The sequence below is a fragment of the Macaca fascicularis genome, chromosome Y (assembly GCF_037993035.2).
Source record: "Macaca fascicularis isolate 582-1 chromosome Y, T2T-MFA8v1.1".
NCBI lineage: Eukaryota > Metazoa > Chordata > Mammalia > Primates > Cercopithecidae > Macaca > Macaca fascicularis.
This window is the reverse complement of record NC_132903.1, coordinates 206469-233999: the sequence shown is the minus strand read 5'-3', so window position 1 is coordinate 233999 and position 27531 is coordinate 206469. Positions and strand designations below refer to the sequence as shown.

Here is a 27531-nt window from a genome sequence, read left to right as displayed (position 1 = left end):
TGAGCCACCATGCCTGGCCTCAGTTTTACTTTATAAAATTACAAATGTGCCTTGAAGTTTGTCTGGTATTCTAGACATGAATTCTTAGACGTGTATTTCTGTGTGTATTGAGGGGGTTTCCTTTGGTCCTGTAAAAGGTGAATGGCCCTGACTGACATCTGAGTATCAAGGCAGCCCCGGTCCCTGGTCCACTGCAGCGGGTCACGCCTCTCGTGTGCATTAGCTGTGCATTGCCAGGCCCGGCAGGGTCTGGGTCGTGAAGAACTGGTCTTGACCTGACGGACATGAGTGTGAAGGCAACGCCGGTCTTGGGGTGAGCCCCGGTCTTGGGGTGAGCCCCGGTCTTGGGGTGAGTCCCGGTCTTGGGGTGAGCCCCGGTCTTTGGGGTGAGTCCTGGTATTTGGGTGAGCCCCGGTCTTTGGGGTGAGTCCCGGTCTTTGGGTGAGCCCCGGTCTTGGGGTGAGCCCCGGTCTTGGGGTGAGCCCCGGTCTTGGGGTGAGCCCTGGTCTTTGGGGTGAGTCCCGGTCTTTGGGTGAGCCCCGGTCTTTGGGGTGAGTCCCGGTCTTTGGGTGAGCCCTGGTCTTGGGGTGAGTCCTGGTCTTGGGGTGAGTCCTGGTATTTGGGTGAGCCCCGGTATTTGGGTGAGCCCCGGTCTTGGGGTGAGCCCCGGTCTTGGGGTGAGACCTGGTATTTGGGTGAGCCCCGGTCTTGGGGTGAGCCCCGGTCTTGGGGTGAGCCCTGATCTTTGGGGTGAGCCCCGGTATTTGGGTGAGTCCCGGTATTTGGGTGAGTCCCGGTATTTGGGTGAGCCCCGGTCTTGGGGTGAGCCCTGGTCTTTGGGGTGAGCCCTGGTCTTTGGGGTGAGCCCTGGTCTTTGGGGTGAGCCCCGGTATTTGGGTGAGCCCCGGTCTTGGGGTGAGCCCCGGTCTTGGGGTGAGCCCTGGTCTTGGGGTAAGCCCTGGTCTTTGGGGTGAGCCCCGGTATTTGGGTGAGCCCCGGTCTTGGGGTGAGCCCCGGTCTTGGGGTGAGCCCTGGTCTTGGGGTAAGCCCTGGTCTTTGGGGTGAGCCCCGGTATTTGGGTGAGCCCTGGTCTTCGGGGTGAGTCCTGGTATTTGGGTGAGCCCCGGTCTTGGGGTGAGCCCTGGTCTTTGGGGTGAGTCCCGGTATTTGGGTGAGCCCCGGTCTTGGGGTGAGCCCCGGTCGTGGGGTGAGAGCGCCGGTCCCTGGTCCAGCACACGGTGTCACACTTCTCCTCTGTGTTGGGTGCAGATGGCCTGGCCTTGCAGGGGTTGTGTCTGCGCTCGTGAAGGCCTGGCCTGTGGTCTCCTTTTCTTGTCATGGCTTGGTCTGGGGGGATGCGGGCCTCGGGGAGCTGCTTGGGAAATGTCCCTTAGAATTCACTTTTTCTGGAGCCGTTTGTTTACACTGGGTGTTATTTTATGTGAGTGTTTGCTGGAACTCATCAGTGAGGGATTTGGGACGGAGTTTTCTCTGTGGGAAGGTTTTTAATGACAGCGTGAATTGTTTCCATAGACACAGGCTGTCTGTTTCTTGTGTGTGTGATTGTTTTTGAGAGACAGAGTCTCACTTGAACCCGGGAGGTGGCGGTTGCAGTGAGCCGAGATGGTGCCACTGTACTCCAGCCTGGGCGACAGAGCGTCCACCCCCATGACCCAGTCAGCCCCCAGCAGACCCCGCTGCAACACTCAGGATCGCGGTGCCCCATGAGATTGGGGTGGGGGCTCCGAGCCAAAGTCCAGCCCGGCTTCATGTGACCCTGAGGACTCATCCGGCTCCACGATGTCATTTGCTGGCATCTTTCCGTGTCTGCACATGTTCCCCTTGTCCTGGCACCGGCCGAGGAAGTCGTGCTGAACTCGCGAGCCGTGGCCGTGGCGTCCTCCTGTCTCCCCTCAGACCCGTCGGTCGGTGTCAGCGTGCCCCGTGCGAGTGCAGACGCCCGGGTCGTGGTCCTCCTCGCGGTGCCCCTGCCGCAGCAGCACCATCATGTGGCCTCGGGGCCGGTGTGCTTCGTGCTTAGGGACCTGCTGTGCAATCACCAGAGCCGTAATGGAATGGAATAGGATGCAGCCGTACACGGGCCGACGATCCACACGGAGCAGCGTGCCGGACTCCTTCACGCGGGCGCTGAGCGAGGGAAGCCAGGCCTAGAAGCTCCAGGTCCTACTGCCGTGGCCTGGAAAAGGTGAACCGGAGCCCCAGGCAGGAGGCCTGGGGGCTGTCGCCGCGCTGGGGTGCGGAGGGTCGGAAGGGACTGTCGGGGCTGGCGGCCTCGATCCCCGTCCTGGCTGTGCGGTGGGCATGCCGCGGCTCGGCCTGGCCCCACCCGGAGTTGGTCTTTCTGTGTGTGGATCCCGAAAAGACTTTGAGAGAAAAGACTTTGAGAGTCGAATCAGGTTATCTGGTGTGTTACTCCCTTTCAGATAAGGATTTTGTAACATTTAGGATAAACTCCTTTCCTTTGTGTCTTTTGCATTTTGGAGTTGATTGTCTCCATTTACTTCGGGATTTTTTTAAATTGTGAGCTAATTAGTTTGGAGGTAATTTTCGGGTTTGGTGTGGTGGGGGGACTGTGTGCCCAGCACTCACTCCCATGCTCAGTTCTCATCACCCAGACGCCGGGGATGCAGCTGTCTCTGGCTGTGGTGTCAGGCCTGCAGTCCCAGCACTTTGGGAGGCCGAGGCGGGAGGATGGCTTGAGGCCAAGGGTTCCAGACCAGCCTGGGCAACATAGACTTCACTCTACAAAAAAAAAAAAAATAGCCACGCGTGGTGGCACGCACCTGTGGTCCCAGCTACTTGGGAGGCTAGGGTGGGAGGATGGCTTGAGCCCGTGAGGTTGAGACTGCACTGAGCTGGGATCACACACTGCGCTCCAGCCTGGGCAACAGCAAGACCATGACTCAGGAAAAAAAAAAGGATCACCGTGTAGCCAGCCTGCAGGACCGGGTAGATCTGACTCAGCCTGCAGGACTGGGTAGATCTGACTGTAGCCTGCAGGACTGGGTAGGTCTGACTGTAGCCTGCAGGACCGGGTAGATCTGACTGTAGCCTGTAGGACCGGGTAGATCTGACTGTAGCCTGCAGGACCGGGTAGATCTGACTGTAGCCTGCAGGACCGGGTAGATCTGGCTGTAGCCTGCAGGACTGGGGAGATCTGACTGTAGCCTGCAGGACTGGGTAGATCTGACACTAGCCTGTAGGACTGGGTAGATCTGACACTAGCCTGTAGGACCGGGTAGATCTGACTGTAGCCTGCAGGACCGGGTAGATCTGACTCTAGCCTGTAGGACTGGGTAGATCTGACTCTAGCCTGTAGGACTGCGTAGATCTGATGCTAGCCTGTAGGACTGGGTAGATCTGACTGTAGCCTGTAGGACCGGGTAGATCTGACTGTAGCCTGTAGGACCGGGTAGATCTGACTGTAGCCTGCAGGACCGGGTAGATCTGACACTAGTCTGTAGGACTGGGTAGATCTGACTGTAGCCTGCAGGACTGGGTAGATCTGACTGTAGCCTGCAGGACCGGGTAGATCTGACTGTAGCCTGTAGGACCGGGTAGATCTGACTGTAGCCTGTAGGACTGGGTAGATCTGACTGTAGCCTGCAGGACTGGGTAGATCTGACTGTAGCCTGCAGGACTGGGTCGATCTGACTCTAGCCTGTAGGACTGGGTCGATCTGACTCTAGCCTGTAGGACTGGATGGATCTGACTGTAGCCTGTAGGATTGCATGGATCTGACTCTAGCCTGTAGGACCGGGTAGGTCTGACTGTAGCCTGCAGGACTGGGTAGATCTGACTGTAGCCTGCAGGACTGGGTAGATCTGACTGTAGCCTGCAGGACTGGGTAGATCTGACTGTAGCCTGCAGGACTGGGTAGATCTGACTCTAGCCTGCAGGACCGGGTAGATCTGACTGTAGCCTGCAGGACCGGGTAGATCTGACTCAGCCTGCAGGACTGGGTAGATCTGGCTGTAGCCTGCAGGACTGGGTAGATCTGGCTGTAGCCTGCAGGACTGGGGAGATCTGGCTGTAGCCTGCAGGACTGGGTAGATCTGGCTGTAGCCTGCAGGACTGGGTAGATCTGACTGTAGCCTGCAGGACTGGGTAGATCTGACTCTAGCCTGCAGGACCGGGTAGATCTGACTGTAGCCTGCAGGACCGGGTAGATCTGACTCAGCCTGCAGGACTGGGTAGATCTGGCTGTAGCCTGCAGGACTGGGGAGATCTGGCTGTAGCCTGCAGGACTGGGGAGATCTGGCTGTAGCCTGCAGGACTGGGTAGATCTGGCTGTAGCCTGCAGGACTGGGTAGATCTGACTGTAGCCTGCAGGATTGGGTAGATCTGACTGTAGCCTGCAGGACTGGGTAGATCTGGCTGTAGCCTGCAGGACTGGGGAGATCTGGCTGTAGCCTGCAGGACTGGGGAGATCTGACACTAGCCTGTAGGACTGGGGAGATCTGACACTAGCCTGTAGGACCGGGTAGATCTGACTGTAGCCTGCAGGACCGGGTAGATCCGACTGTAGCCTGCAGGACCGGGTAGATCCGACTGTAGCCTGCAGGACCGGGTAGATCTGACTGTAGCCTGCAGGACCGGGTAGATCCGACTGTAGCCTGTAGGACCGGGTAGATCTGACTGTAGCCTGCAGGACCGGGTAGATCTGACTCTAGCCTGCAGGACCGGGTAGATCTGACTGTAGCCTGCAGGACTGGGTAGATCTGACTGTAGCCTGTAGGACTGGATGGATCTGACTGTAACCTGTAGGATTGCATGGATCTGACTCTAGCCTGTAGGATTGCATGGATCTGACTCTAGCCTGCAGGACTGCGTAGATCTGACTGTAGCCTGCAGGACTGGGTAGATCTGACTGTAGCCTGCAGGACTGGGTAGATCTGACACTAGCCTGTAGGACTGGGTAGATCTGACACTAGCCTGTAGGACCGGGTAGATCTGACTGTAGCCTGTAGGACCGGGTAGACTGGGCGCCAGCCGGTAGGACTGGATACATCTGATGCTCCGTCCGTGCCACCAGGTCATTACGGTGTGTCTTGCACACCATGAGGAGCACAAATGCGAAGGCTGACACATCCCCACATTCCTGGGTGTTGAGTGCTTGGGGTCTGAAATCTGCATGGCCCGTGAGCCAGAACGGCCTGATGAGGTCAGAAGCGTGAGACCAGCACCAGCCCAAGGGCCCAGTGCCCGGCACCCAGCTCGTTCCCTCCCGCTGCACCACAGCACCCTTCCCAGGTGGCCAGGGCTGAGCTCCCTCGGGATCCTCGTCACGGGAGCCGGCACGTGCCTGTGCGTCCTGCAGGGCCCGGCCCCTCCGCTCCACACGGCTGCCTTCGCGTCATCCACAGGTGCACCAGCCGGATAGCATCTTTTCCCGTCGCCGCACTGCGCGCCGTGCTGTGGCGTGCAGCCCCTCCAAGTCCCCCCACGCCCCCTGTGGTCACTCCCGCCCCGCACCTGTCCGGGCGACGCTGCCGTCAGTTTATTCCTCCAGCCCCTGCTCTGGCATCAGGCTTCTCTCCCCGGGGCACCGTGCATCAGGCAGCCGGCGTCCGCATCCGTGCGGCTGTCACGGGCATCGGCCGTCTTCCCGCTGGTGTGCTTCTGGGAGGACGGATGCCCCGGCCGGGCCTCGGGCCTCATGCTTCTGGGAGACGGATGCCCCGGCCGGGCCTCGGGGCTTATGCTCAGCCCCCCTGTGGTCAACTTTCCCGGCAGCTGTGCGGCGTCCCGGTTCTCCCAGCAACGCGGACACCCGGCTGCCTGGCAGCCTTGCCCGACCTGGCATCTTCAGTCCTTTCTGACTCAGCCGCGTCTCGTGCTCGTGTTGGCACCGCTCCGTGCCCCGTGAACCCTGCCCTCACCAGCGCCAGTGCCGGGCGCGCTCCCCCTTGTCTGCCGGCCGTCGTGCGCCCCTCTCTGGAGGGCAGTGCACGTCCGGGCTCTGTCGTGTTTGGGCCTCTTTCTCGGTGGCTTCTCCTGTCATTCTGTTCACCGTGCCGGGCGCTGAGCCGGAGTCCCGAGCCGGGGCGGGGCAGCTGGCCACTCTCTTCCTTCAGGGGGTGCACGTGTGCCCCGTTCAAGAAACCCTGGCCACGGCAGAGCCTCTCGTTTCCTTCCAGGAGGGCTGCTGTCTGGCCTTTCACCCTCGGGCTGGGATCCCCCGGTATTCAGTGTGTGTGAAGTGGGTTTGCTCTGTCCCAGCTCACTTCCTTCCCTTGCTCCCTTAGCCCACCAGTGGCTGAGGGAGACTCTTACATCCATCAACGTGGTCCCCTGGAAGTTCTTTTGTGTTCCCTTATAAGTTTTCATGCGAGCCTGTCAGTGTATACTGCACACCCCAAAACAACAAGCCCTTGGTGCATGTAGGTGGGGGCTGCGTGGACCCTGGGTGGGGGCTGCGTGGACTCCGTGGGTGGGGGCTGCGTGGACTCCGTGGGTGGGGGCTGCGTGGACCCTGGGTGGGGGCTGCGTGGACTCTGTGGGTGGGGGCTGTGTGGACCCTGGGTGGGGGCTGTGTGGACTCTGTGGGTGGGGGCTGTGTGGACTCTGTGGGTGGGGGCTGTGTGGACTCTGTGGGTGGGGGCTGCGTGGACCCTGGGTGGGGGCTGCGTGGACCCTGGGTGGGGGCTGCGTGGACTCTGTGGGTGGGGGCTGCGTGGACTCTGTGGGTGGGGGCTGCGTGGCCCCTGGGTGGGGGCTCCGTGGACTCTGTGGGTGTGGACTCCGTGGGTGGGGGCTCCGTGGACTCCGTGGGTGGGGGCTCCGTGGACTCCGTGGGTGGGGGCTGCGTGGACTCCGTGGGTGGGGGCTGCGTGGACCCTGGGTGGGGGCTGCGTGGACTCTGTGGGTGGGGGCTGTGTGGACCCTGGGTGGGGGCTGTGTGGACTCTGTGGGTGGGGGCTGTGTGGACTCTGTGGGTGGGGGCTGCGTGGACCCTGGGTGGGGGCTGCGTGGACCCTGGGTGGGGGCTGCGTGGACTCTGTGGGTGGGGGCTGCGTGGACTCTGTGGGTGGGGGCTCCGTGGACTCTGTGGCTGGGGGCTGCGTGGACTCTGTGGGTGGGGATTGTGTGGATTCTGTGGGTCAGCAGAATCGTCTGGAAGAAATTGCAGCCTGTAAACTCAGCAGTGCAGTGAGGTCCATGTTACCACGTTTAGGTCGTCTTTGATTTCACCCCGCCGTGCTCTGTAGTTTGCTTTGTAGACAGTGTGTGTGATTTGTTTTTATTTTTTTCAGACAGTCTCTATCACCTTCCGGGTTCACGCGATTCTCCTGCCTCAGCGTCCTGAGTAACTGGGATTACAGGCGCCCGCCACCACCACGCCCAGATAATTTTTGTATTTTTAGGAGAGACGGGGTTGCACCATCTTGGCCAGGCTGGTCTCGAACTCCTGACCTTGTGATCCGCCCACCTCAGCCTCTGAAACTGCTGGGATGACAGGCCTGAGCCACCGCGCCCAGCAGGGTTAATTAATTGTTAAGAATCTTTCAAATCATCAAGTTTTGATTTTCCTGATTTTCTCTGTTGACTGTTTTTCCTTCCATGTCTGCCGTGTGTGTGTGACTTTGAGGTAGAAGTGCAGACGACTGATGTTAAACTTTCCTTCCTCGCGTGTGTATTTAAGGCTGTATTTAACCTGCCATGGGCTCTGCTGCAGGCCTGTCCCACACGTTCCATGAGACGTTTCCGTCGCTGTGGGACTCACCACTTGCCTGGCTGACGGGGCCATTTCTTCCCGCACATACTGGTTCTTAGTCTGCGCCGCTTGGTTTGCAGACACTGGGGACGCAGCCGCCTCTGGTTACAGTGTCCGCGTGTGGTCTCTGGTCGGGGGACTGCGTGCCCGGCACTCCAGGGCTCAGCTCTCCTGACTCGGTTCCAAGGCCGGAGCGAAAGCCACATTGAGTTTGCAGATACCCAGACGTGCCTGGCTGAGTGTGCTGCGTCTGGCCGCATCAGAGGGTCTCCAGGCAGCGGTGGTCAGGCGCCAGGAGCGCGGCAGGAGCGCAGCAGGAGCGCAGCAGGAGCGCAGGCGTCCGGGCCCCGCTGACCGCCCCCTCCTGCCCTCTCTGCCCCAGGCCTGCGGCTGCCCCCTCTACTGGAAGGGACCGCTCTTCTGTGGCGCCGGCGGGGAGCGCACGGGCTCCGTGTCCGTCCACAAGTTCGTCGCCATGTGGAGAAAGTGAGTCCCGGGCCGGGCACGGGGCCGTGTCGGGAGGGCGGAGGCGTCCCCGGGTCCCCCTGGCGTCAGGACAGGTGCCCCCTACGGCTGCCACCGTGAGAGGAGAAACCCGCGCGTGGGCGCAGGCCTGCCGGGGTCGTGCGTGGCGGCCTGCCCTGTTGTTCCACCCTGTGTCTGCGGGGTCGAAACCCCCCCGCCTGTGAGGGTGGCGCGCAGTCATCCTGTCCTTCCAGAATCCTCCACAACTGCCACGACGACGCGGCCAAGTTCGTCCATCTGCTCATGAGCCCTGGCTGCAACTACCTGGTGCAGGACGACTTCGTCCCCTTCCTGCAGGTGAGAGCCGGTGTCTACACGGCACGCCTCACCCTTCACGGGGGGCCGGTGTCTACACCGCACACTCCACGGGAGGGCCGGCGTCTACACTGCACGCCTCACCCCTCGCGGGAGGGCCAGCGTCTACACCGCACGCCTCATTCTTCCCACCCGCAGGACGTGGTGAACACGCACCCGGGGCTGTCGTTCCTGAAGGAGGCGTCCGAGTTCCACTCGCGCTACATCACCACGGTGGGTCCCCAGCGGAGGGGCCGGGGTGAGCCCGGGGGCGGTTCCGGGGCGGGCGGGGTCCGGGGTCTTGAGCTTCGGGAGGAGGCGGCTGTTTCCTGGGAACGTGTCTGCCGTGCCCGGGAGCCCGGCGTTGGGGGGACTCTGGCTTTCCGGGGTGGCCGCGCCCCTTTCCCACCTGTCCTGGGCCCGCGTAGCTCCGGGGCGTCCCCGGCCAGACCCTCCCCGCTTTGCTTGGCCTGGGGCGGCGCCTCCCGCAGGGCCCTTCCCGCCGCGCTGGCCCCGCCCGTCCGGCCCTGGCGAGCCTGGTGCGGCTGAGACCAAGGCCGCGCCCCTCTCCCCGGCGCCGGGTCTCCGTGCGGGGCGAGGCTCGGGGGTTCGCGCACCCAGCGCACTGACGGCGCCCCCGCAGGTCATCCAGCGGATCTTCTACACCGTGAACCGGTCCTGGTCCGGCAGGATCACCTGCGCCGAGCTGCGGAGGAGCTCCTTCCTGCAGGTGCGCGGCGCGCCCGCCCTGTCCTCCCGTCCCTCCCTCCCCCTCCTTTCCTCCCCCCTCTTTTCCCCTCCCCCGCACTCCCACCCCATCCCCACCTCCCCCACGCTCCCTGCCCACCCCCAGGCCTGTGAGCGCCGCCTGCACTTGGGGGTCCATGGTTGATCTGCGAAGTGGGGGGGGCCGTACTGGGCACCAGGGAGAGCCGAGCCCTCATTCCCTGAGAGCTGCCCCCCACCCCCACGCCCGCCTAGGGAGCCGCCCCCGCGCTGGAGCTCCCCCCACCGCAGAGCTGCCCCCACTCGGAGCGACCCCGCCTTCCCTGCCCCCGCCCGCAGCCACCCGGACTTGGGGCGTCCCCCCAGAGGCCCCGCGCTCAGGCCGCCTGGGTCCTTTGGCAGAATGTGGCGCTGCTGGAGGAGGAGGCGGACATCAACCAGCTGACCGAATTCTTCTCCTACGAGCACTTCTACGTCATCTACTGCAAGTTCTGGGAGCTGGACACGGACCACGACCTGCTCATCGACGCGCACGACCTGGCGCGGCACAATGACCACGGTGCGCAGGGGCAGAGGGGCGGGCGCGGCGCGGGGACACCGAGCAGACCCTTCTTCTCTCAGGGCGTCCCGGGTCTGCAGCTGCCTCTCCTCCCCCACTCCCCGCTCCGTGTCTGGGTCCCCGCGTGTCTGGGTCCCTGCGTGCGCCTCTGCACCAGGCGTCCTCCCCCGGGCGTCTGCAGGGTCCGTGTGGGCCGCTGGTCCTGAGGCTCAGACAGCCGCACCCGGCCCGAGGGCCTGCAGTCCCGCGCGGCTTCATTGTTAACACCCGAGCAAGGGCGTGCAGACCAGCCGCGTCCCTCAGCTCCAGGTTCCAGCCCCCAAGGCCGGGAGCAGTTTCCATCCAGTCCCCGACTGGGTGGAGCGCGGGCTTAGAGGGCGGTCAGATCCCTCCGCGGGAGGCGGCGCCTCCCCGGTGTCCTCACCCGGCTCCTGTAATAGTCGTGCAGCTTCCAGGGACGAGAGCCTGCCTGTGGCCTGTGCGGCTGGAGTTTTCTAAAGGGTTCCTTGAAGTCTGCTTCCCCCCGCCCAAAAAAGCCAAGAGTATTTCCCAGTGACGGTGGCATCTGTTGCGCGCAGCCGACTCGCGTGCCTGGTGCCCGGAATGTGAGCTCCGCCCGTCCGGGTCTCCCGGGGCTGCTCCTGGGCCACGCGGCCGCCGTAGACCCCCGTCCTGCGTGCGTGGGACGCGCCCCCGAGCAGACGTAGCATTGCCTGGATTTGTCCTGTGCCCGGTTCAGGGAGCCACCTGCGCCCTGGACCCCACACGTAGCCGCGAGGAGAGCCCAGCTCGGCACAGCCGCCCGTGTGGCCCGAGCCAGCGCTTCACCGCGGGGAATCAGCCCCGAACCAGGCGTTCGCTGTCCCTGGGAACCCCGGGCCCGCCCCGGCTTTCCCTGTTGCGCTGGTGCCCACCCTGGGTCTCCGGGCAGCATGGCCTGTGCGGCCGGGCGATGCCAGGTGCGGCCGCGCTGGGCTGTTTCTCACACACGGCGGCCGGAAGCGGGGGCGTCTTGGCCCCCTGCGTGCCGGGGACACGGGTGACCGCAGGGATGGCCGCCCGGGCTGCGGGACCTCGTGGGCCGGAGCTGACGGCGTCGGTGCCTCCGCTCTTGCCTCTTGTTAGCGGAGTTTGGGCTGAAACGTGTTTGTTTTCGGGATGGCACTGAGGCCTCCCTCACTCTGCGTCTGGAAGCGTAACCTGTGAGGCCTGAAGGTTCCGCCCTTTAATGAACCACGGTCAGCTTCGTGCGCCCCTGGTCCGCTCGAAGGGCAGGGGTGGCTGCACCCGGGAGGGGCCTGTGCAGGGGCCCCGGGGCCGCCTGTGGGCATTTCGGTCCTTGCGCCGTCCAGGCTCGGCTCGGGGGGGTCGTGACATCGGGGCCGAGGCGCGGTGCGGGCTGCCCATCAACCCCCTTCCTTTCCAGCCATTTCCACCAAGATGATCGACAGGATCTTCTCGGGAGCAGTCACGCGGTACGTGCGGCTCAGGCCCCACGAGGACCCGGCTCCTCCTTGCCTGACACGAGCTTGTCGAGTTCCCACAGCGACTGGCCGTGGGGAGGGGGACACGTGTCTGTGTCACCCGAAAGCCTAGTGGGGGGCACGACACTCTGTCATGTGAGGTCTGAGGAAGGGGCGGCCCGTGCCCCAGGTCAGGGGTCCTCGTCGGGCGCTGGGCCTGAGCGAGCCCCGGGAAGGGGACGTTGCCGGCGTCCAGGCGGCCGTGGCCGTGGTGCAGGTGCACTCCTGACCCCACCTGGATCTCGGGAACGCCCTCTGGCCACGGGGCCTCCACGTCCTCCCTGGAGGGGCAGGAGGAGGGCTGGGCCGGGGGCCCCTCTCGCCCCCGGTCATGGGCAGGGGCTCCACGCCCGGGAGTCTCTCCGTGACACCATCTTCGTCTCTCCATCCTCGCCTGGGGTCTAGAGGCAGAAAAGCGCAGAAGGAAGGGAAGATCAGCTACGCAGACTTTGTCTGGTTTTTGATCTCTGAGGAAGACAAGAAAACGCCGACCAGGTGGGTTCCTGCCGCGGTGCGGGTTTGTTCAGTGCAGGGCCGGGAGCCGCCCGTGTGACGTGTGTCCCCAGGCGGATGCGCGCACGTCTGGTGGGGGCTGCAGGGCACGGGCGGATGCGCGCACGTCTGGTGGGGGCTGCAGGGCACGGGCGGATGCGTGCACGCCTGGTGGAGGGCTGCAGGGCACGGGCGGATGCGTGCACGCCTGGTGGAGGGCTGCAGGGCACGGGCAGATGCGTGCACGTCTGGTGGGGGGCTGCAGGGCACGGGCGGATGCGTGCACGTCTGGTGGGGGGCTGCAGGGCACGGGCGGATGCGTGCACGTCTGGTGGAGGGCTGCAGGGCACGGGCAGATGCGTGCACGTCTGGTGGGGGGCTGCAGGGCACGGGCGGATGCGCGCACGTCTGGCAGGGGGGCTGCAGGGCACGGGCGGATGCGTGCACGTCTGTTTGGGAGGCTGCCCCCGGGGCCGCAGGGCACGGGCTGGGAGGGTCCGGGGCGGGGCCGACAGAGCTCGCTGTGCCACAGCATCGAGTACTGGTTCCGCTGCATGGACCTGGACGGGGACGGCGCCCTGTCCATGTTCGAGCTCGAGTACTTCTACGAGGAGCAGTGCCGGAGGCTGGACAGCATGGCCATCGAGGCCCTGCCCTTCCAGGACTGCCTCTGCCAGATGCTGGACCTGGTCAAGCCGAGGAGCGAAGGTGACGCCCCGGGAGGGCCCAGGGTGAGGGGACGGGTGGGCGAGAGGACGGGACAGACGGGAGAGAGGACGGCCCAGGGTGAGGGACCCTGGGAAACGGCCGCTCCTACTCTGAGTTGGTGACGAGGCCCAGCACCGCAGGTGTCCGGTCTCACGGCGCAAGAACCTCCTACTCGGGCGTCGACACCCCCGAGGGTGGCCTGGAGAACCCAGGCCGGGGCTCACTGGGGACGTCGGCACCGGCTGAGGGACCAGTTGCCACGTTTGTGCTGATGCCACACAGGGTGGGGTCCAACCCTCTCTCCCCGTCTCCTCCCCTCACCCCTGTCTCCTCCTCTAACCCCCCCCGTCTCCTCCGCTCTCACCCCATCTCCTCCCCTCACCCCTGTCTCCTCTTCTCTCATCCCGTTTCCTCCCCTCACTCCCCTCTGTCTCCTCCCCTCTCTCCCCGTCTCCTCCCCTCACCCCTCTGTCTCCTCCACTCACCCGTCTCCTCCTCTAACCACCCCCCGTCTCCTCTCCCCTCTGTCTCCTCCCCTCACCCCTCTGTCTCCTCCCCTCACCCCTGTCTCCTCCCCTCACCCCTCTGTCTCCTCCCCTCACCCCTGTCTCCTCCCCTCTCACCCGTCTCCTCCCCTCTCACCCCGTCTCCTCCCCTCTCACCCCTTTGCCTCCTCCCCTCACCCCTCTGCCTCCTCCCCTCTCACCCCTGTCTCCTCCCCTCTCACCCCGTCTCCTCCCCTCTCACCCCGTCTCCTCCCCTCTCACCCCTCTGCCTCCTCCCCTCACCCCTGTCTCCTCCCCTCACCCCTGTCTCCTCCCCTCTAACCCCCCCGTCTCCTCCCCTCACCCCTCTGCCTCCTCCCCTCACCCCCCGTCTCCTCCCCTCACCCCTCTGCCTCCTCCCCTCTCACCCCCCGTCTCCTCCCCTCAACCCTGTTCTGCCACCCATCGTCCCAGCTCCTCCCGGCCCGGCCCCCGGTGCGGGAGGTCCTGAGTAGGAGGTTCTTGCGCAGTGAGACCGGACACCTGCGGTGCTGGGCCTCGTCACCAACTCAGAGTAGGAGCGGCCGTTTCCCAGGGCCACTGAGGCAAAGGGGAGCGTCCACGCTGCTCGGCTTCCTTCTGCATCTCAGACTCCAGCTCTGGGACTTTCACTTTGGAAATGGCTCCGAGGCCCGGGCACCGCCCTGCAGCCGTCCCTCTCCCTGGCTGGGGCCCTCCTGGTGCTCAGTGTCCCTGGGACACCCTCTGGCCACGGCCTGCGTGGGGAGCCCCGGGCTCTGTCATTTCACATCCAGGGGCGCCTGCACCACGTCCCCGTCCCTGCGTCCTCGGGGCACAGGTGGCCCGAGCCGCCTCCGCACCGCGGCCTCCACACCTCAGTCCCCGCCCAGAACCACGCGCGTGTCCGCCTGTCCCGTCAGACCCGTGGCGGGAGAGCCCGGAGCCTCGGGCCGCGTCCTTACGCGCGTGTGACCCGAGGCGCGCGCCGCACAGCCCACAGCCGGCCCGAAGGTGAGGCCGGGCTCACGCCTGGGACACGTCCCCTCCCCGCAGGGAGGATCACGCTGCGGGACCTGAAGCGCTGCAAGCTGGCCGGCGTGTTCTTCGACACCTTCTTCAACATCGAGAAGTACCTGGACCACGAGCAGAAGGAGCAGATCTCGCTGCTCAGGGTGAGTGCGGGGGGCGCGCGGGCGGGGCCGCGCCGGGCGGGTGCGTGACGTGACGCGTGCGCTTCCCCCAGGACAGTGACGGCAGCGGCCCCGAGCTCTCGGACTGGGAGAAGTACGCGGCCGAGGAGTACGACATCCTGGTGGCCGAGGAGACGGCGGGGGAGCCCTGGGAGGACGGGTGAGCGCGCGGCCGGGGGGCGCGGGGGACAGTGAGGGGGGCGCGGGGCACAGTGAGGGGGTGCGGGGCACAGTGAGGTGGACGGTGAGGGGGCACGGGGCACAGTGAGGAGGTGAGGGGGCGCGGGGCACAGTGACGGAGGTGCGGGGGCGCGGGGCACAGTGAGGGGGGTGCGGGGGCGCGGGGCACAGTGAGGGAGGTGCGGGGGCGCGGGGCACAGTGAGGAGGTGAGGGGGTGCGGGGCACAGTGAGGTGGTGAGGGGGGTGCGGGGCACAGTGAGGGGGCGCGGGGCACAGTGAGGTGGTGAGGGGGCGCGGGGCACAGTGAGGAGGTGAGGGGGTGCGGGGCACAGTGAGGGGGCGCGGGGCACAGTGAGGAGGTGAGGGGGCGCGGGGCACAGTGAGGGGGGTGCGGGGACTTGGGGGACAGTGAGGGAGCGCGGGGCACAGTGGGGGGGTGCGGGGCACAGTGAGGAGGTGAGGGGGTGCGGGGCACAGTGAGGGGGCGCGGGGCACAGTGAGGAGGTGAGGGGGTGCGGGGCACAGTGAGGGGGCGCGGGGCACAGTGAGGAGGTGAGGGGGTGCGGGGCACAGTGAGGTGGTGAGGGGGGTGCGGGGCACAGTGAGGGGGCGCGGGGCACAGTGAGGTGGTGAGGGGGCGCGGGGCACAGTGAGGAGGTGAGGGGGTGCGGGGCACAGTGAGGTGGTGAGGGGGTGCGGGGCACAGTGAGGGGGCGCGGGGCACAGTGAGGTGGTGAGGGGGTGAGGGGCACAGTGAGGAGGTGAGGGGGTGCGGGGCACAGTGAGGTGGTGAGGGGGTGCGGGGCACAGTGAGGGGGCGCGGGGCACAGTGAGGAGGTGAGGGGGGCGCGGGGATGCGGGGCGGGACCAGCCCACTGTCCCCCGCCCCACTTTGGGGGTGTAAACGGTACTTTTAAGATTCCCGGTTCCGCCGGTTCGTTGGCGGCCCTGGAAATACGACTGGTTGACCTTGTGTTTTGCAACTTGACGCAACACACTTGGGAGATCTGAAGGCTCTGGCGGTTCTCTGCGGCTTTCTGCGCGGACGGCCCGTGTCCGTCAGTGGGTCCGTGTCTTGTCTTCCTTTTCACCCCCGCGTGGCCGTCTCTTGGTTTCTCTTGCCCGCTGCGCGGCCTGGACGCTGCTGGGTGGGGTCCGGGGCCGACCACGTCCAGCCTGACTGAGCGGTGCGGGTTTGTGTGCGTCCCGGTGCCCGGTCCTGGGGGCGTCTCCCCTCCCCCGGCGGTCACTGGGGGGTGCTCTGGCCTCTTCCTGGTGGGCGGAGGTTTTCCCACACGGGGCTGCGTGTCTCAGAGGCTTTCGCTCCCTGTTCCTCTGTCTGTCCATCCGTCCGTCCGTCCGGTGAGTGACACCTGGACGTCTTCAGCCAGCCGTGTGTTCCCCGCATGGATCTTACTCATTTTATCCTTATATAGGGTTGGACTCTCTTTGCAAGGATTATCTGGAGTAGTTTATAAATTTTTTTTGAGACACGGTCTTGCTCTGTCACCGGGGCGGGGGCAGCGCTGTCATCACAGCACTTCCCCACCCTCGGCCTCCCGAGCACCTCGGATTACAGCGGTGTCCCCCTGCGCCCGGCTAATTACTACAGGAGTGTCTCCCAGCGCCCGGCTAATTTTTTTGTTTTCTAGAGACAGAGTCTCGCTATGTTGCCTGGGCTGGTCTCAAACTCCTGACCTCGGGCGATCCTCCCGCCTCCCCCCCACAGCGCTGGGAGTGCAGGCCTGAGCCACCGAGCCCGGCCTGTGGCTTTTCCTGGGATGTCTTGGTCTGGCTCGGATATCAGGGTGATGCTGGCGCATGGAACGGGGGGCAGTCTGCTCTCCCCTTAGTTTCTGGAGGAGTTTGTGTGCGGCACCCGTGACGTCTTCCCTCAGTGTCTGGTAGAATTCACCAGTGACCCCGTGGGGGCCTGGTTTTATTTATTTCAGACAGAGTCTCGCTCTGCGGGTTTCCACCTGCCCCGCAGGCCACGCCCCGGGCGCGTTCGTGGAGCCTGTTGCTGGCTCAGGGGACGTTCTGGTGCTGGAGGCTGGGCCCGGGCGGCCTGCGTGTCCCGGAAACCACGCGCCGTCTCCAGGGCCTGGCTCTGCGCCGCCGGCCCCGCCTTCACCACCCCCTCGTTGCAGGTTCGAGGCCGAGCTCAGCCCTGTGGAGCAGAAGCTCAGTGCCCTGCGGTCCCCGCTGGCCCAGAGGCCGTTCTTCGAGGCGCCCTCGCCCCTGGGCGCCGTGGACCTGTACGAGTACGCGTGCGGGGACGAGGACCTGGAGCCGCTGTGAGGCCGACCGGGGACCCCACCTCGGGCCCCTCCGCACGGGCCGCGGCCACCGCGGCTTGTGTAAAAACTCTTGTCTGTTGTGGAAAGCGAGTGCGTTTGTACGGAATGGTAAATTTTTATTTATTCACAGAAGCATGTGCTGTGAATTCCCGCCGTGGGTTCGCGGCTGGACCGGCCTCGGGCTCTGGGGCCTGGTGACCCCGCCCGGGGGACACGCGAGGGCCGCTCGGGACTGGGACAGGCGCCCACACGGACACCCGCCGGCCTCGCCGTTCCGGGGGCCTCGTCTCTCTGGAAAGGTCCAAGCTGTGACCCGGGGCTCCCGGGCACGTCCCCCGCCCCGGACAGGAGCCTCCGCCGCAGCCTGCACGTTCTGTGTAAATGGACAAGAGCGTTGCTGGCGATCGCGCTTGCGTCTTTGAACGAACGTTGGGAGGATTTTCAGTCGCGGGCTCGGCCGGTCCCTCCCAGCCCGGGAGCCAAGGCCGCCAACGACCCCGGAAGGAAGGAGCCGGCGTCGAGTCGGGGCCTGAACCAGGGGGTTCGGAGGCCCCGCCGGGCACAACCCTGAGTGCAGGGAGGACCACGAGCCCTCCAGGGACGCCCGACACGCCTGAGCCCAGGCCCAGCTCTGCTCCTTCCACAGGCCAGGGAGGGTCACGGGTGGTGACCACGGGACGACCCCCGTTCCTCGCACACGACAAAATGTTCCCCCCGGACAGGGACGTGGCCACACGGCCGGGAACAGGCGGGCGGGGCGGGAGCACCCCGAGAGCTGCGCACACGCCCCGTTCACCCACCGCAGCCCTGGCTGTGAAGGAGCTGGACGCACAGGCGGTCCCTGCGACCCCGAGGAGAGACGGCGACGGAGGCTGGGGGCGGGGGGGGGGACGTGGCAGCACCTCCTGGGGAACGGCCGCTGCCCCAAACGTGTCCTCAGTGTCTCCAGGTGTCCCCGGATTTCCCGGGGGACGCCCCCACCTGGGTCTGCGAAGCGTCAGGGCCCCCCAACAACAGGACAGGTGCCGGGCAGGAGGGTCCGACGGTGGCCGCCGCAGGGAAATGGCACCGGGAGCCACGGCCTGGGGGAGCCCGTCTGGGCGGGCAAGTCCGCCCCCCACCCTCTCAGGGCCCCCCACGGCCATGGTCATGGGACTGAGGGGGCCAAAGCGGGGGGTTCACCTCTCACCGGAACCCTCCACCTCCCACGCTGACGGGAGGAGGCCCCCAATGGGGGGTTGAAGGCTGGGGGTTCAAGGCTGAGACATCAGAGGGCTCCCTGGGGCCGTGAAAGGAACAGCGTCCCCCACCCACGTCCCTGGTGAGGCCCCCGCACAGCCGCCGACACCCCCGTACTCACCGCATCCCCCAAGCGCCCCCTCCTCCCCCAGCCACGGCCCCGATGCCCTGGGCCACACCAGGGCCGGCCGTGCACGCTCAGCCTCGGCCGGGGAAGTGGGGGTCCCCGCGGACAGCGGCGCGGTGGGGAGACCCAGAGCCCAGCCGTCCGGCCCCCACTTGGTCTAAGGGTCCGTTCCCCTGACAGCCCACGTGCGGGGGGCCGGGGGTCCCCACAAAACAAGCACCCGGGTCACCCTGACAGTGGCCAGCGGCCGGCGTCCCTCCAGGACAGGGGCCAGGACGTTCCAGGGCTCGGCGGGGGCGCCTGTGGCATCCCCACCCCCCCGGGAATGGCCGTCCCGGGCGCCCTGCGGTTGACGGCCGTCACCCCTGGAGATCCCCCAGCAGGGACTCAGCCGGCCCCTCCCTCGGAGGGTCCCTTCGTGTCAGATCCCAGCGCGTCCACGGGGGCACCCCAGGCTCCCAGCATTGGCGCCAGAGCGGCCCCCAGAGCGCCGTCCCCAGGGGCGGCAGGGACGGGCCTGGGAACGCGGGGGCTCCCCAGAACGAGGGGCCCAGCCTGGGGCGGGGGACGGGGCCTGGACAGCTGAGACGGAGAAGAGGGAGACGGGGCGTTGGGGGAGAACGGGGGGCATCAGACGCAGGAACTGGACGGAGCCGGACCAGCTGCGCCCAGCAGTTGTCGGAGGAGACACGGCCCTGGGGGGGGAGCAGGGAGGCCTCGAACCCAGCTCCCCGTGACCCGCGGGCCGACCCCGGCAGGGCAGCGATGCCCGAACCCCGGCACTCTCCGTAGAAGCCACAGCTTCCCCCAGGCTCGGCCTCCGCACCACACACGCCACCCGGAGCCTGGGCAGCCGCCGTTCTGGTCTCCGGGGACAGCACCCGACCGCACCCCGGGCCCCAGGACGTGTCCGCCGGGGGCTGCCGCTCGCCGGCCGTGTCCTCACCAGGGCGTAGTTCTCTCCACGCCGGCATCGGGTCCCACAGCAGCCCGGGCCGCCGCCGCGAGGGGGTCCTGCCCACCCGTGCCCCAGACAACAGCCCCTCTGCGGGGACACAGCCGCCCCGTTTCCCCAGCGCGGCCCGGCCTGACCTCGGGGAGCAGCCAGAGGAGGGGGCGAGGCCCCGTCGGGAAGGGAGACCCCAGAGGTGCAGGCACAGCAGGTCCCGCTCGGACAAGCCCCCCACAGCCCTCCCACAACAGGCCTCCCGGGCCCGTCCCTCAAACCCCAGCACACAGACCCCTGCCCCGCAAGCAAGGCGGGCCTCAGCGGTACCTACAGCCGGCAGCTCACGGGGGGGACACGGGGGGGACACGGAGGCCCCCGTCCTCCCCGCCAGGGCCTCGGCCCCCAGGGACTCACACAAACCCCGCAGGACACTCGGGGACCAAGGGCAGGAAGCGGGGCTTAGAGGAGCGGCCGCCTGGCCACAGCGATTCCAAACGGGCAGGCTCCACGCTGCTCCTCTTTTGTCTGCTGTGAGGCGGAGTCTCGCTCTGTGGCCCAGGCTGGAGTGCAGTGAGGTGATCTCGGCTCACCGCAACCTCCGCCTCCCGGGTTTCCGGCATTTTCCTGCCTCGGCCTCCCGAGTAGCTGGAACTACAGGCCGTGCCACCGCGCCCGGCTCATTTTTGTATTTTTAGTAGACACGGGGTTTCACCGTGTTGGCCAGGCTGGTCTCGAACTCCTGACCTCGTGATCTGCCCGCCTCGACCTCCCAAAGTGCTGGGATGACGCGTGAGTCACCGCACCCGGCCTTTAATAGAAAACTGGGCCCCCCGTCTCCTTCCCAGGCTGGTCCTGGGCTTAAGTGATCCCACCCCGGCCGCCCAAAACGCTGGGATGACAGGTGGGAGCCGCCGGGCACAGCGCAGCAGCCACACGACCTGTGCACACGGGGGTGCTGACCCGGAACTCGAGCAAACATACCTGCCACATGCGACTCTAGCAATGCCATGGGGGCCGGGCGCGGTGGCTCACGCCCGTCATCCCAGCACTTTGGGAGGCCGAGGCGGGTGGATCACCTGAGGTCAGGAGATCGAGACCATGTTGGCCAACACGGTGAAACCGTCTCTACTAAAAATACAAAAATTGGCCAGGTGTGGTGGAAGGCACTTGTAATTCCAGCTACGTGGGAAACTGAGGCAGGAGAATCGCTTGAACCCGGGAGGCGGAGGTTGCAGTGAGCCGAGATCGAACCACTGCGCTCCAGCCTGGGCGACAGAGCGAGACTCCGTCTCAAATAAATAAATAATGTGCCACGGGAACCTGCTCCGTGCTCACCTCCCCCAACGTCGGAGTCAGGGACACGGGCCGTGCCTCACAGGGTGGGGTGACAGGACGTCCACCCGGGCACTGACCCTCCTGACCTCCCCTCATCCGGGGGTGCCCTGGACATTAGGGCTGTGGGGTGCCCTAAACATGACAGCCGTGGGGTGCCCTGAACATGATGGCTGTGGGGTACCCCAACTTTAATACCGTAGGGTACGCTGAACATGAGGGCCATGGGGCACCCCAACCCTGTGGGACCGTAGGGTGCTCTGAACATGAGGGCCGGGGGGTACCCCAACCTTTTGGGACTGTGAGACACACTGACTTCTTAACACCACGGCTTACCCTGATGCTTAGGGCTCCGCGGTGCCCCCGACTCCCCAGGCTGTGGTGCCTACGGGACGCCGGGCCTACGTGGGGAGGGGGCGGAGGCACAAAAGCGATGGGGGAGGTGGAGGGCATCGGCTGTCCCTGCCCTGAAGGACAGGATGGGGCCAGTCAGGTAGGAGTGTGGCCAGGACCAAACCCAAGGACTCAAGGGAGAGATGGGGCGTGGAGAGAGGAGGGGAGCGGTGGGGAGAGGAGAGAGGGGTGGGGAGACAGGAGGGGGGTGGGGAGACAGGAGGGGGGTGGGGAGACATGAGGGGAGGGGTGGGCGGGCAGAGGGGAGTGGAGGGGGGAGAGAGGGGTGGTGGGTATGGGGGGACGGTGGGGGGAATGGGGGGCACGGACTGGGGGTGGGGAGGGGACAGAGGGGACGAACCAGGGTCACACGTGAGGCCGGCGCCCTGACTGGAACGTGGCCTTCAGCCACCTGTCACCAGCCTGTGGGACCTCAGGGACACGGTGAGGGGGACACGGTGAGGGGGACACGGTGAGGGAGCCAGGCCTCGGGGCCCAGCCTGGATGCCGCCCCCTCCCATCCCCCAGCCTCACCGAGGGGCCACTGACTTCGTCACACCACAGGGACCCCGTCCCAGGGTTCTGGGGCCCGTGCAGGAAACACGCAGGTGCAGGTGCGGAGCCAGGTCCCCACACCGCGGGCGTCTATTTGTATCCCCGTGGCAGGAAATCCAGAGACGCGTGTAGACGAAGAACCGTCTGCACACCTGGACCCCCAGCGCCTCGGGAAGCCGATGTGGGGGGATCCCCTGAGCTCAGGAGTCTGAGCCCAGCCTGGGCCACATGGAGAAACCTCGCGTCTAGGAAGAATTACAATCAGAGGGACATGGTGGCGGCACCTGTCACCCCAGCTACTCGGGAGGCCGAGACGGGCGGCCATCCTCCCACCTCAGCCTCCCGAGTAGCTGGGACTACAGGACCCATGTCCAGCTCATTTTTTTTTTTTAAGAGATGGGGGTTGCCAGGCGCGGTGGCTCAAGCCTGTAATCCCAGCACTTTGGGAGGCCGAGACGGGCGGATCACGAGGTCAGGAGATCGAGACCATCCTGGCTAACACGGTGAAACCCCGTCTCTACTAAAAAATACAAAAAACTAGCCGGGCGCGGTGGCGGGCGCCTGTAGTCCCAGCTACTCGGGAGGCTGAGGCAGGAGAATGGCGGGAACCCGGGGGGCGGAGCTTGCAGTGAGCCGAGATCCGGCCACTGCACTCCAGCCCGGGCGACAGAGCGAGACTCCGCCTCAAAAAAAAAAAAAAAAAAAAGATGGGGGTATCAGTATGTTGCCGAGGCTGGTCTTGAACTCCCATCCCCACTCGGTCTCCCAAGGCAGTGGGATTCCAGGTGTGAGCCACCGCGGGACGCACACGGACACGGCTCACACCTGCCCCTGACACACAGGTATTTCTGACCCCGAATGGCGGGGCGGTCCCTGCAGAATCAAAAGGAACCTGAAGCCTGCGGCCCGGCACCATCCACGTGCCACTGCACTGACTTAAAGCTTCTCACGGGCGGGCGCCTGTCATCCCAGCACTTTGGGAGGCCGAGGCGGGTGGATCACCTGAGGTCAGGAGATGGAGACCAGCCTGTCCAACGTGGTGAATCCCCGTCTCTACTAAAAATACAAAAATTAGCCCGGACGTGGTGGCAGGTGCCTGGAATCCCAGCTACTCGGGAGGCTGAGGCAGGAGAATCGCTTGAACCCGGGAGGCGGAGGTTGCAGTGAGCCGAGATCGCACCACTGCGCCCAGCCTGGGTGACACAGCGAGACTCCGTCTCAAAAAGAAAAATAAATAAATAAATAAAGCTTCTCATGAACGATGAAAACCAAAATTCCCATCGCGTCTGCACCGTACGGATCCGCCTCTGCTCCAACCAGCAGGACCACAGCTGGGCTGTGACTCAGTTTCCTTACGAAAAGCACCAGGGGTGACCAGGACTTAGTCCCCCCCCACGCCCCCAGGTGCCACTCACATCCCGACCTGCTCTCAGGAGCCCGGCGGACGCGTGGATCAAACTCGATCGGAGACACGCGTCTCATCCCGTTCTGGGCGGCCCACACGGTGCTTGCCCAGAGCACGTTCAGCCTATGGTTTGGTTTGGTTTTTGCTGTTTTCTGACACAATCTCAGCTCACCGCAGCCTCCACCTTCTGGGCTGGAGCGATTCTCTTTGCACAGAACATACAGGCCCACACGGACCCTTTCCAGAGAGACGTGGCCCCCGGAACTGCAAAGGTCGGTCGGTGTCCGTGTGGGAGCCTGTCCCATTTTTATTTTTTTAAAGAGATGGGATCTCACTACGTTGCCCAGGCTGGTCTGGAACTCCCGGGCTCCAGCGGTCCTCCCCACTTGGCCTTCCAAAGCGCTGGGATTCCAGGCATGAGCCACTGCGCTTGGTGTACGGTAGGTTTTTTTTTTTTTTTTTTTTTTTTTTGAGACGGAGTCTCGCTCTGTCGCCCAGGCTGGAGTGCAGTGGCGCGATCTCAGCTCACTGCAAGCTCCGCCCCCTGGGTTCCCGCCATTCTCCTGCCTCAGCCTCCCGAGTAGCTGGGACTACAGGCGCTGCCACCTCGCCCGGCTATTTTTTGTATTTCTTACTAGAGACGGGGTTTCACTGTGTTAGCCGGGATGGTCTCCATCTCCTGACCTCGTGATCCGCCCGTCTCGGCCTCCCAAAGTGCTGGGATTACAGGCTTGAGCCACTGCGCCCGGCCTACGGTAGGTTTTAAGTTAAAAATGTCACAAGACAGGCCGGGTGCAGTCTCAGGCCTGGAATCCAGCAGTTTGCGAGGCCACGTGCGGAGACCTGCTTGAGCCCAGGAGTTTGAGACCAGCCTGGGGAACACAGGCTGAGACTCTGTCTCCATGAAAAAAAAATAAACAACAAAAAATCACACAGTAGCCAGGTGTGATGGTGCACGCCTGTCGTCCCAGCGACTTAGGAGGCTGAGGTGGGAGGATCGCTTGAGCCCGGGTGGGAGAGGCTGAAGTAAGCAGAGATCACACCACTGCTCTCCAGTGTGGGCAACACAGCAAAATCCTGCCTTAAAAAAAAAAAAAAAAAAAAAAAAAAAAAAAAAAAAAAGTTTTCAGGCCGGGCGCGGTGGCTCACGCCTGTCATCTCAGCACTTTGGGAGGCCGAGGCGGGCGGATCACCTGAGGTCGGGAGTTCGAGACCAGCCTGGCCAACATGGAGAAAACCCGTCTCTACTAAAAATAACAAAACAATTAGCCGGGTGTGGTGGCGGCACCTGTCATCCCAGGTACTCTGGAGGCTGAGGCAGGAGAATCACTTAAACCCAGTGACACAAACTGGCTCACTGCAACCTCCGCCTCCCGGGTTCACGCCATTCTCCTGCCTCAGCCTCCCGAGTAGCTGGGACTACAGGCGCCGCCACCGCACCCAGCTAGTTTTTTGTATTTTTAGTAGAGACGGGGTTTCACCGTGTTAGCCAGGATGGTCTCGATCTCCTGACCTCGTGATCCGCCCGTCTCGGCCTCCCAAAGTGCTGGGATTACAGGCTTGAGCCACCGCGCCCGGCCAGAACCAAATCTTAACAATGTTCACCTCAGGGCCGGGCGCGGTGGCTCACGTCTGTCATCCCAGCACTTTGAGAGGCTGAGACGGGCAGATCACCTGAGGTTGGGAGTTCAAGACCAGCCTGGCCAACATAGCGAAACCCCGTCTCTATTAAAACTACAAACATTAGCTGGGCCATCGTGGCGTGCACCTGTCATCCCAGCTACTCGGGAGGCTGAGGCAGGAGAATGGCTTGAACCCGGGAGGCAGAGGTTGTAGTGAGCTGAGATCGCACCACCGCACTCCAGCCTGGTGACACAGTCGGACTCTGTCTCCAAAAAAAAAAAAAAAAAAAAAATTATTACAGAGAAGAGGGTCTCGCTGTTGGCCAGGCTGGTCTGGAACCCCAGGGCTCAGGCAATCCTCCTGCGTTGGCCTCCGACGGTGCTGGGAGGACAGGCCCGAGCCACCGCGCCCGGCCACCTGTGGCTTTTTGTCCCCAAAATCAGACCAGGAAGAGCCACAGCTCAGGCGTGAGCTGCCCGAGTCGACGCCAGGTGGCGCCCAGGCCCCGAGCCAGCTCTGTCTGCAACGCAGCCCTCATCCCCGGACCTGCTCGTCCCCTTCGTCCCAGAGCTCGACCCCCCAGAGCCATCACCCCCCGACCGCAGGGCTCACCCTCCCACGGACCCCTGGCCGGGCTCTGGGCCTGCGTGGTGGTCCGTGGACTCGCTTACGGACACCCGTTCTGCTCAGCCTCCTGACGCCCTTGGATAGCTCGGAGGGCACAGAGAGCAGGTCCTAAAGGATATCGATGGCTACACACACCTCCCCGAGTTCACCACCTCGGGGTGCCCAGAGCTCCTCCCACAGCACCTTTGAAGCTCTCATTCCGTCTCAGTCTATTAACAGGGCAGACGGAGCCCAGGAGATTGTCGGCTACACACACGCACACGCACACGCACACAGACAGAGCCCAGATTGACGGCTACACACACGCACGCCCCTGAGCTGTCCACCTGGGGACGCTCTCATTCCGTCTCAGCCTATTAACAGGGAAGACAGAGCCCAGGAGATTGACAGCTACACACACACACACACGTCCCTGAGCTGTCCACCTGGGGACGCCCAGAATTCCTCCCACAGCACCTTCAAAGCTCTCATTCCGTGTCTCAGTCTATTAACAGGGAAGACAGAGCCCAGGAGATTGACGGCTACACACACACACACCCCCCCCCCAGATTGACGGCTACACACACACACACGTCCCTGAGCTGTCCACCGGGGGACACTCTCATTCCATCTCTCAGTCTATTAACAGGGAAGACAGAGCCCAGGAGATTGACAGACACACACACACACACACACACACACACACCCCAGATTGACGGCTACACACACACACACGTCCCTGAGCTGTCCACCGGGGGACGCTCTCATTCCATCTCAGTCTATTAACAGGGAAGATGGAGCCCAGCAGATTGTCGGCTACACACACACACACACACACACACACACACAGATGGAGCCCAGATTGTCGGCTATACACACACACACACACACGTCCTGACTTCACAACCTGGGGATGCCCAGAGCTCCTCCCACAGCACCTTCAAAGCTCTCATTCCATCTCTCAGTCTATTAACAGGGAAGACAGAGCCCAGGAGATTGACAGACAGACACAGACACACACACACACACACACACACACACACACACGTCCCTGACTTGACCACCTGGGGACACTCTCATTGCATCTTGCAGTCTATGAACAGGGAAGACGGAGCCCCGGAGAGGCCTCCGTCCCGCGCTGCCCTGGCAAACCTGGGTTCCGAGTCTGAGTTCAGCGGTGTTAAAAAACAATAGTCTACGTCCCCCGCTTGGGGCCACATATAGCAAACCCTATTTACCGCATCCGGGCACATCACGATTCCACCTGCCGAGGCCCCCACCACTGTCCTAGGTCCATCCCCAGCTTGGCGACGGTTCCAAATGCCTCCCCCGACCGCCCCCCAGTCAAAGTCTCGCTCTGTCGCCCAGGCTGGAGTGCAGTGGCGCGATCTCAGCTCACGGCAACCTCCACCTCCCACGTTCAAGCGATTCTCCTACCTCAGCCTCGGGGGTAGCTGGGACTACAGGCACCTGCCACCACACCCAGCTAATTTTTGCATATTTAGTAGAGTCGGTATTTCTCTGTGTTGCTCAGGCAGGTCTCGAACTCCTGACCTCAGGTGATCCACCCACCTCGGCCTCCCAAAGTGCTGGAATTACAGGCTTGAGCCACCGTGCTTGACCTCAGACACCTTTTGGTGCTTCTTGTTTGAGATGTGGGGTCTTAACTCTGTCACCCAGGCTGGAGTGCAGTGCTGCAATCTGAGCTCACCGCAGCCTCCACCTCCTGGGCTCAAGTGATCCTCCCACCTCAGCCTCCCGAGTAGCCGGGACCACAGGCACCCACCACCACGCCTGGCTAATTTTTCTTTTTTTTCTTTTTTTCTTTTTTTGTAGATAAGGGGCCTTACCATGTTGCCCATGCTGGTATCAAACTCCTGGGCTCAAGCAATCCTCCCACCTCAGCCTCCTTCCCAACGCATAAATGGGGGTGACACTTCTGCCCAGTCCCCACTATCTCCCTCATTCTGTTTTACAACTACGGTCACATAAAGTAACGCAGAGACGCGAGCCCCGTTATTCCCCCTTAAAACGTAGCCTGGAGCTTGCAGGACGCGGGCAGGTGGTAAAGATTCAGAGGCCAATTGAGATCACACGATTTTAAGCTAATTCAGGTGATTTTTAAGCTAATCAAGGGCCCCTTTCACGCAGGTGACTTTAAACGAATCGAGTTCTCCTTTCACAGAACTAAAAGGGGAGGTTAATTTACACAAATGCGCAGGCTACAGCCACCTGTCCTTCCTAGGGACTTCGGGCTGAAAATGTCACCTCTCGCACCGTTAATCCAAGCCCTGCAGGGCTGTTAGGAAGGGAATTAGCAGCTGGGATACCCCCATCCTACAATGAGGGGGGTTTAGCAAACCCTCCTGAAATCCCAAGGCCACAGCTTCCTGCAGACGCTTAAGGAACATGCCAAATGCAACTGATCTCCTGAAAAATGCAAGCACTGCTGGTGAGGGCTGGGGTTCCGGGACGCTTTGCACACCACAGGTCACAGTTTGTGGGGGAGCTTCTCTGGGACCGGCTGACTCTTACCGTCCCCTGGACCCAGGGGGGCGCC

General features: G+C 63.9%; 1 protein-coding gene across 8 annotated transcripts in view; it reads left to right on the top strand.

Moving 5' to 3' along the window:
* Window positions 1–16871, top strand: part of LOC102144074 (serine/threonine-protein phosphatase 2A regulatory subunit B'' subunit beta) — a 38429-nt gene extending 21558 nt beyond the window's left edge. For all 8 annotated transcript variants that reach the window (XM_074030345.1, XM_074030343.1, XM_074030352.1 and 5 more), the window contains 11 exons: window positions 8121–8224; window positions 8458–8560; window positions 8717–8791; window positions 9201–9287; window positions 9686–9842; window positions 11269–11317; window positions 11771–11860; window positions 12390–12565; window positions 14125–14243; window positions 14315–14421; window positions 16593–16871. In XM_074030345.1, the coding sequence (XP_073886446.1) occupies window positions 8121–8224; window positions 8458–8560; window positions 8717–8791; window positions 9201–9287; window positions 9686–9842; window positions 11269–11317; window positions 11771–11860; window positions 12390–12565; window positions 14125–14243; window positions 14315–14421; window positions 16593–16743 (1218 nt within the window). In that variant the 3' untranslated portion in view covers window positions 16744–16871. The remainder of the gene's footprint in view (window positions 1–8120; window positions 8225–8457; window positions 8561–8716; window positions 8792–9200; window positions 9288–9685; window positions 9843–11268; window positions 11318–11770; window positions 11861–12389; window positions 12566–14124; window positions 14244–14314; window positions 14422–16592) is intronic.
* The last annotated feature ends 10660 nt before the right edge of the window (window positions 16872–27531 follow it).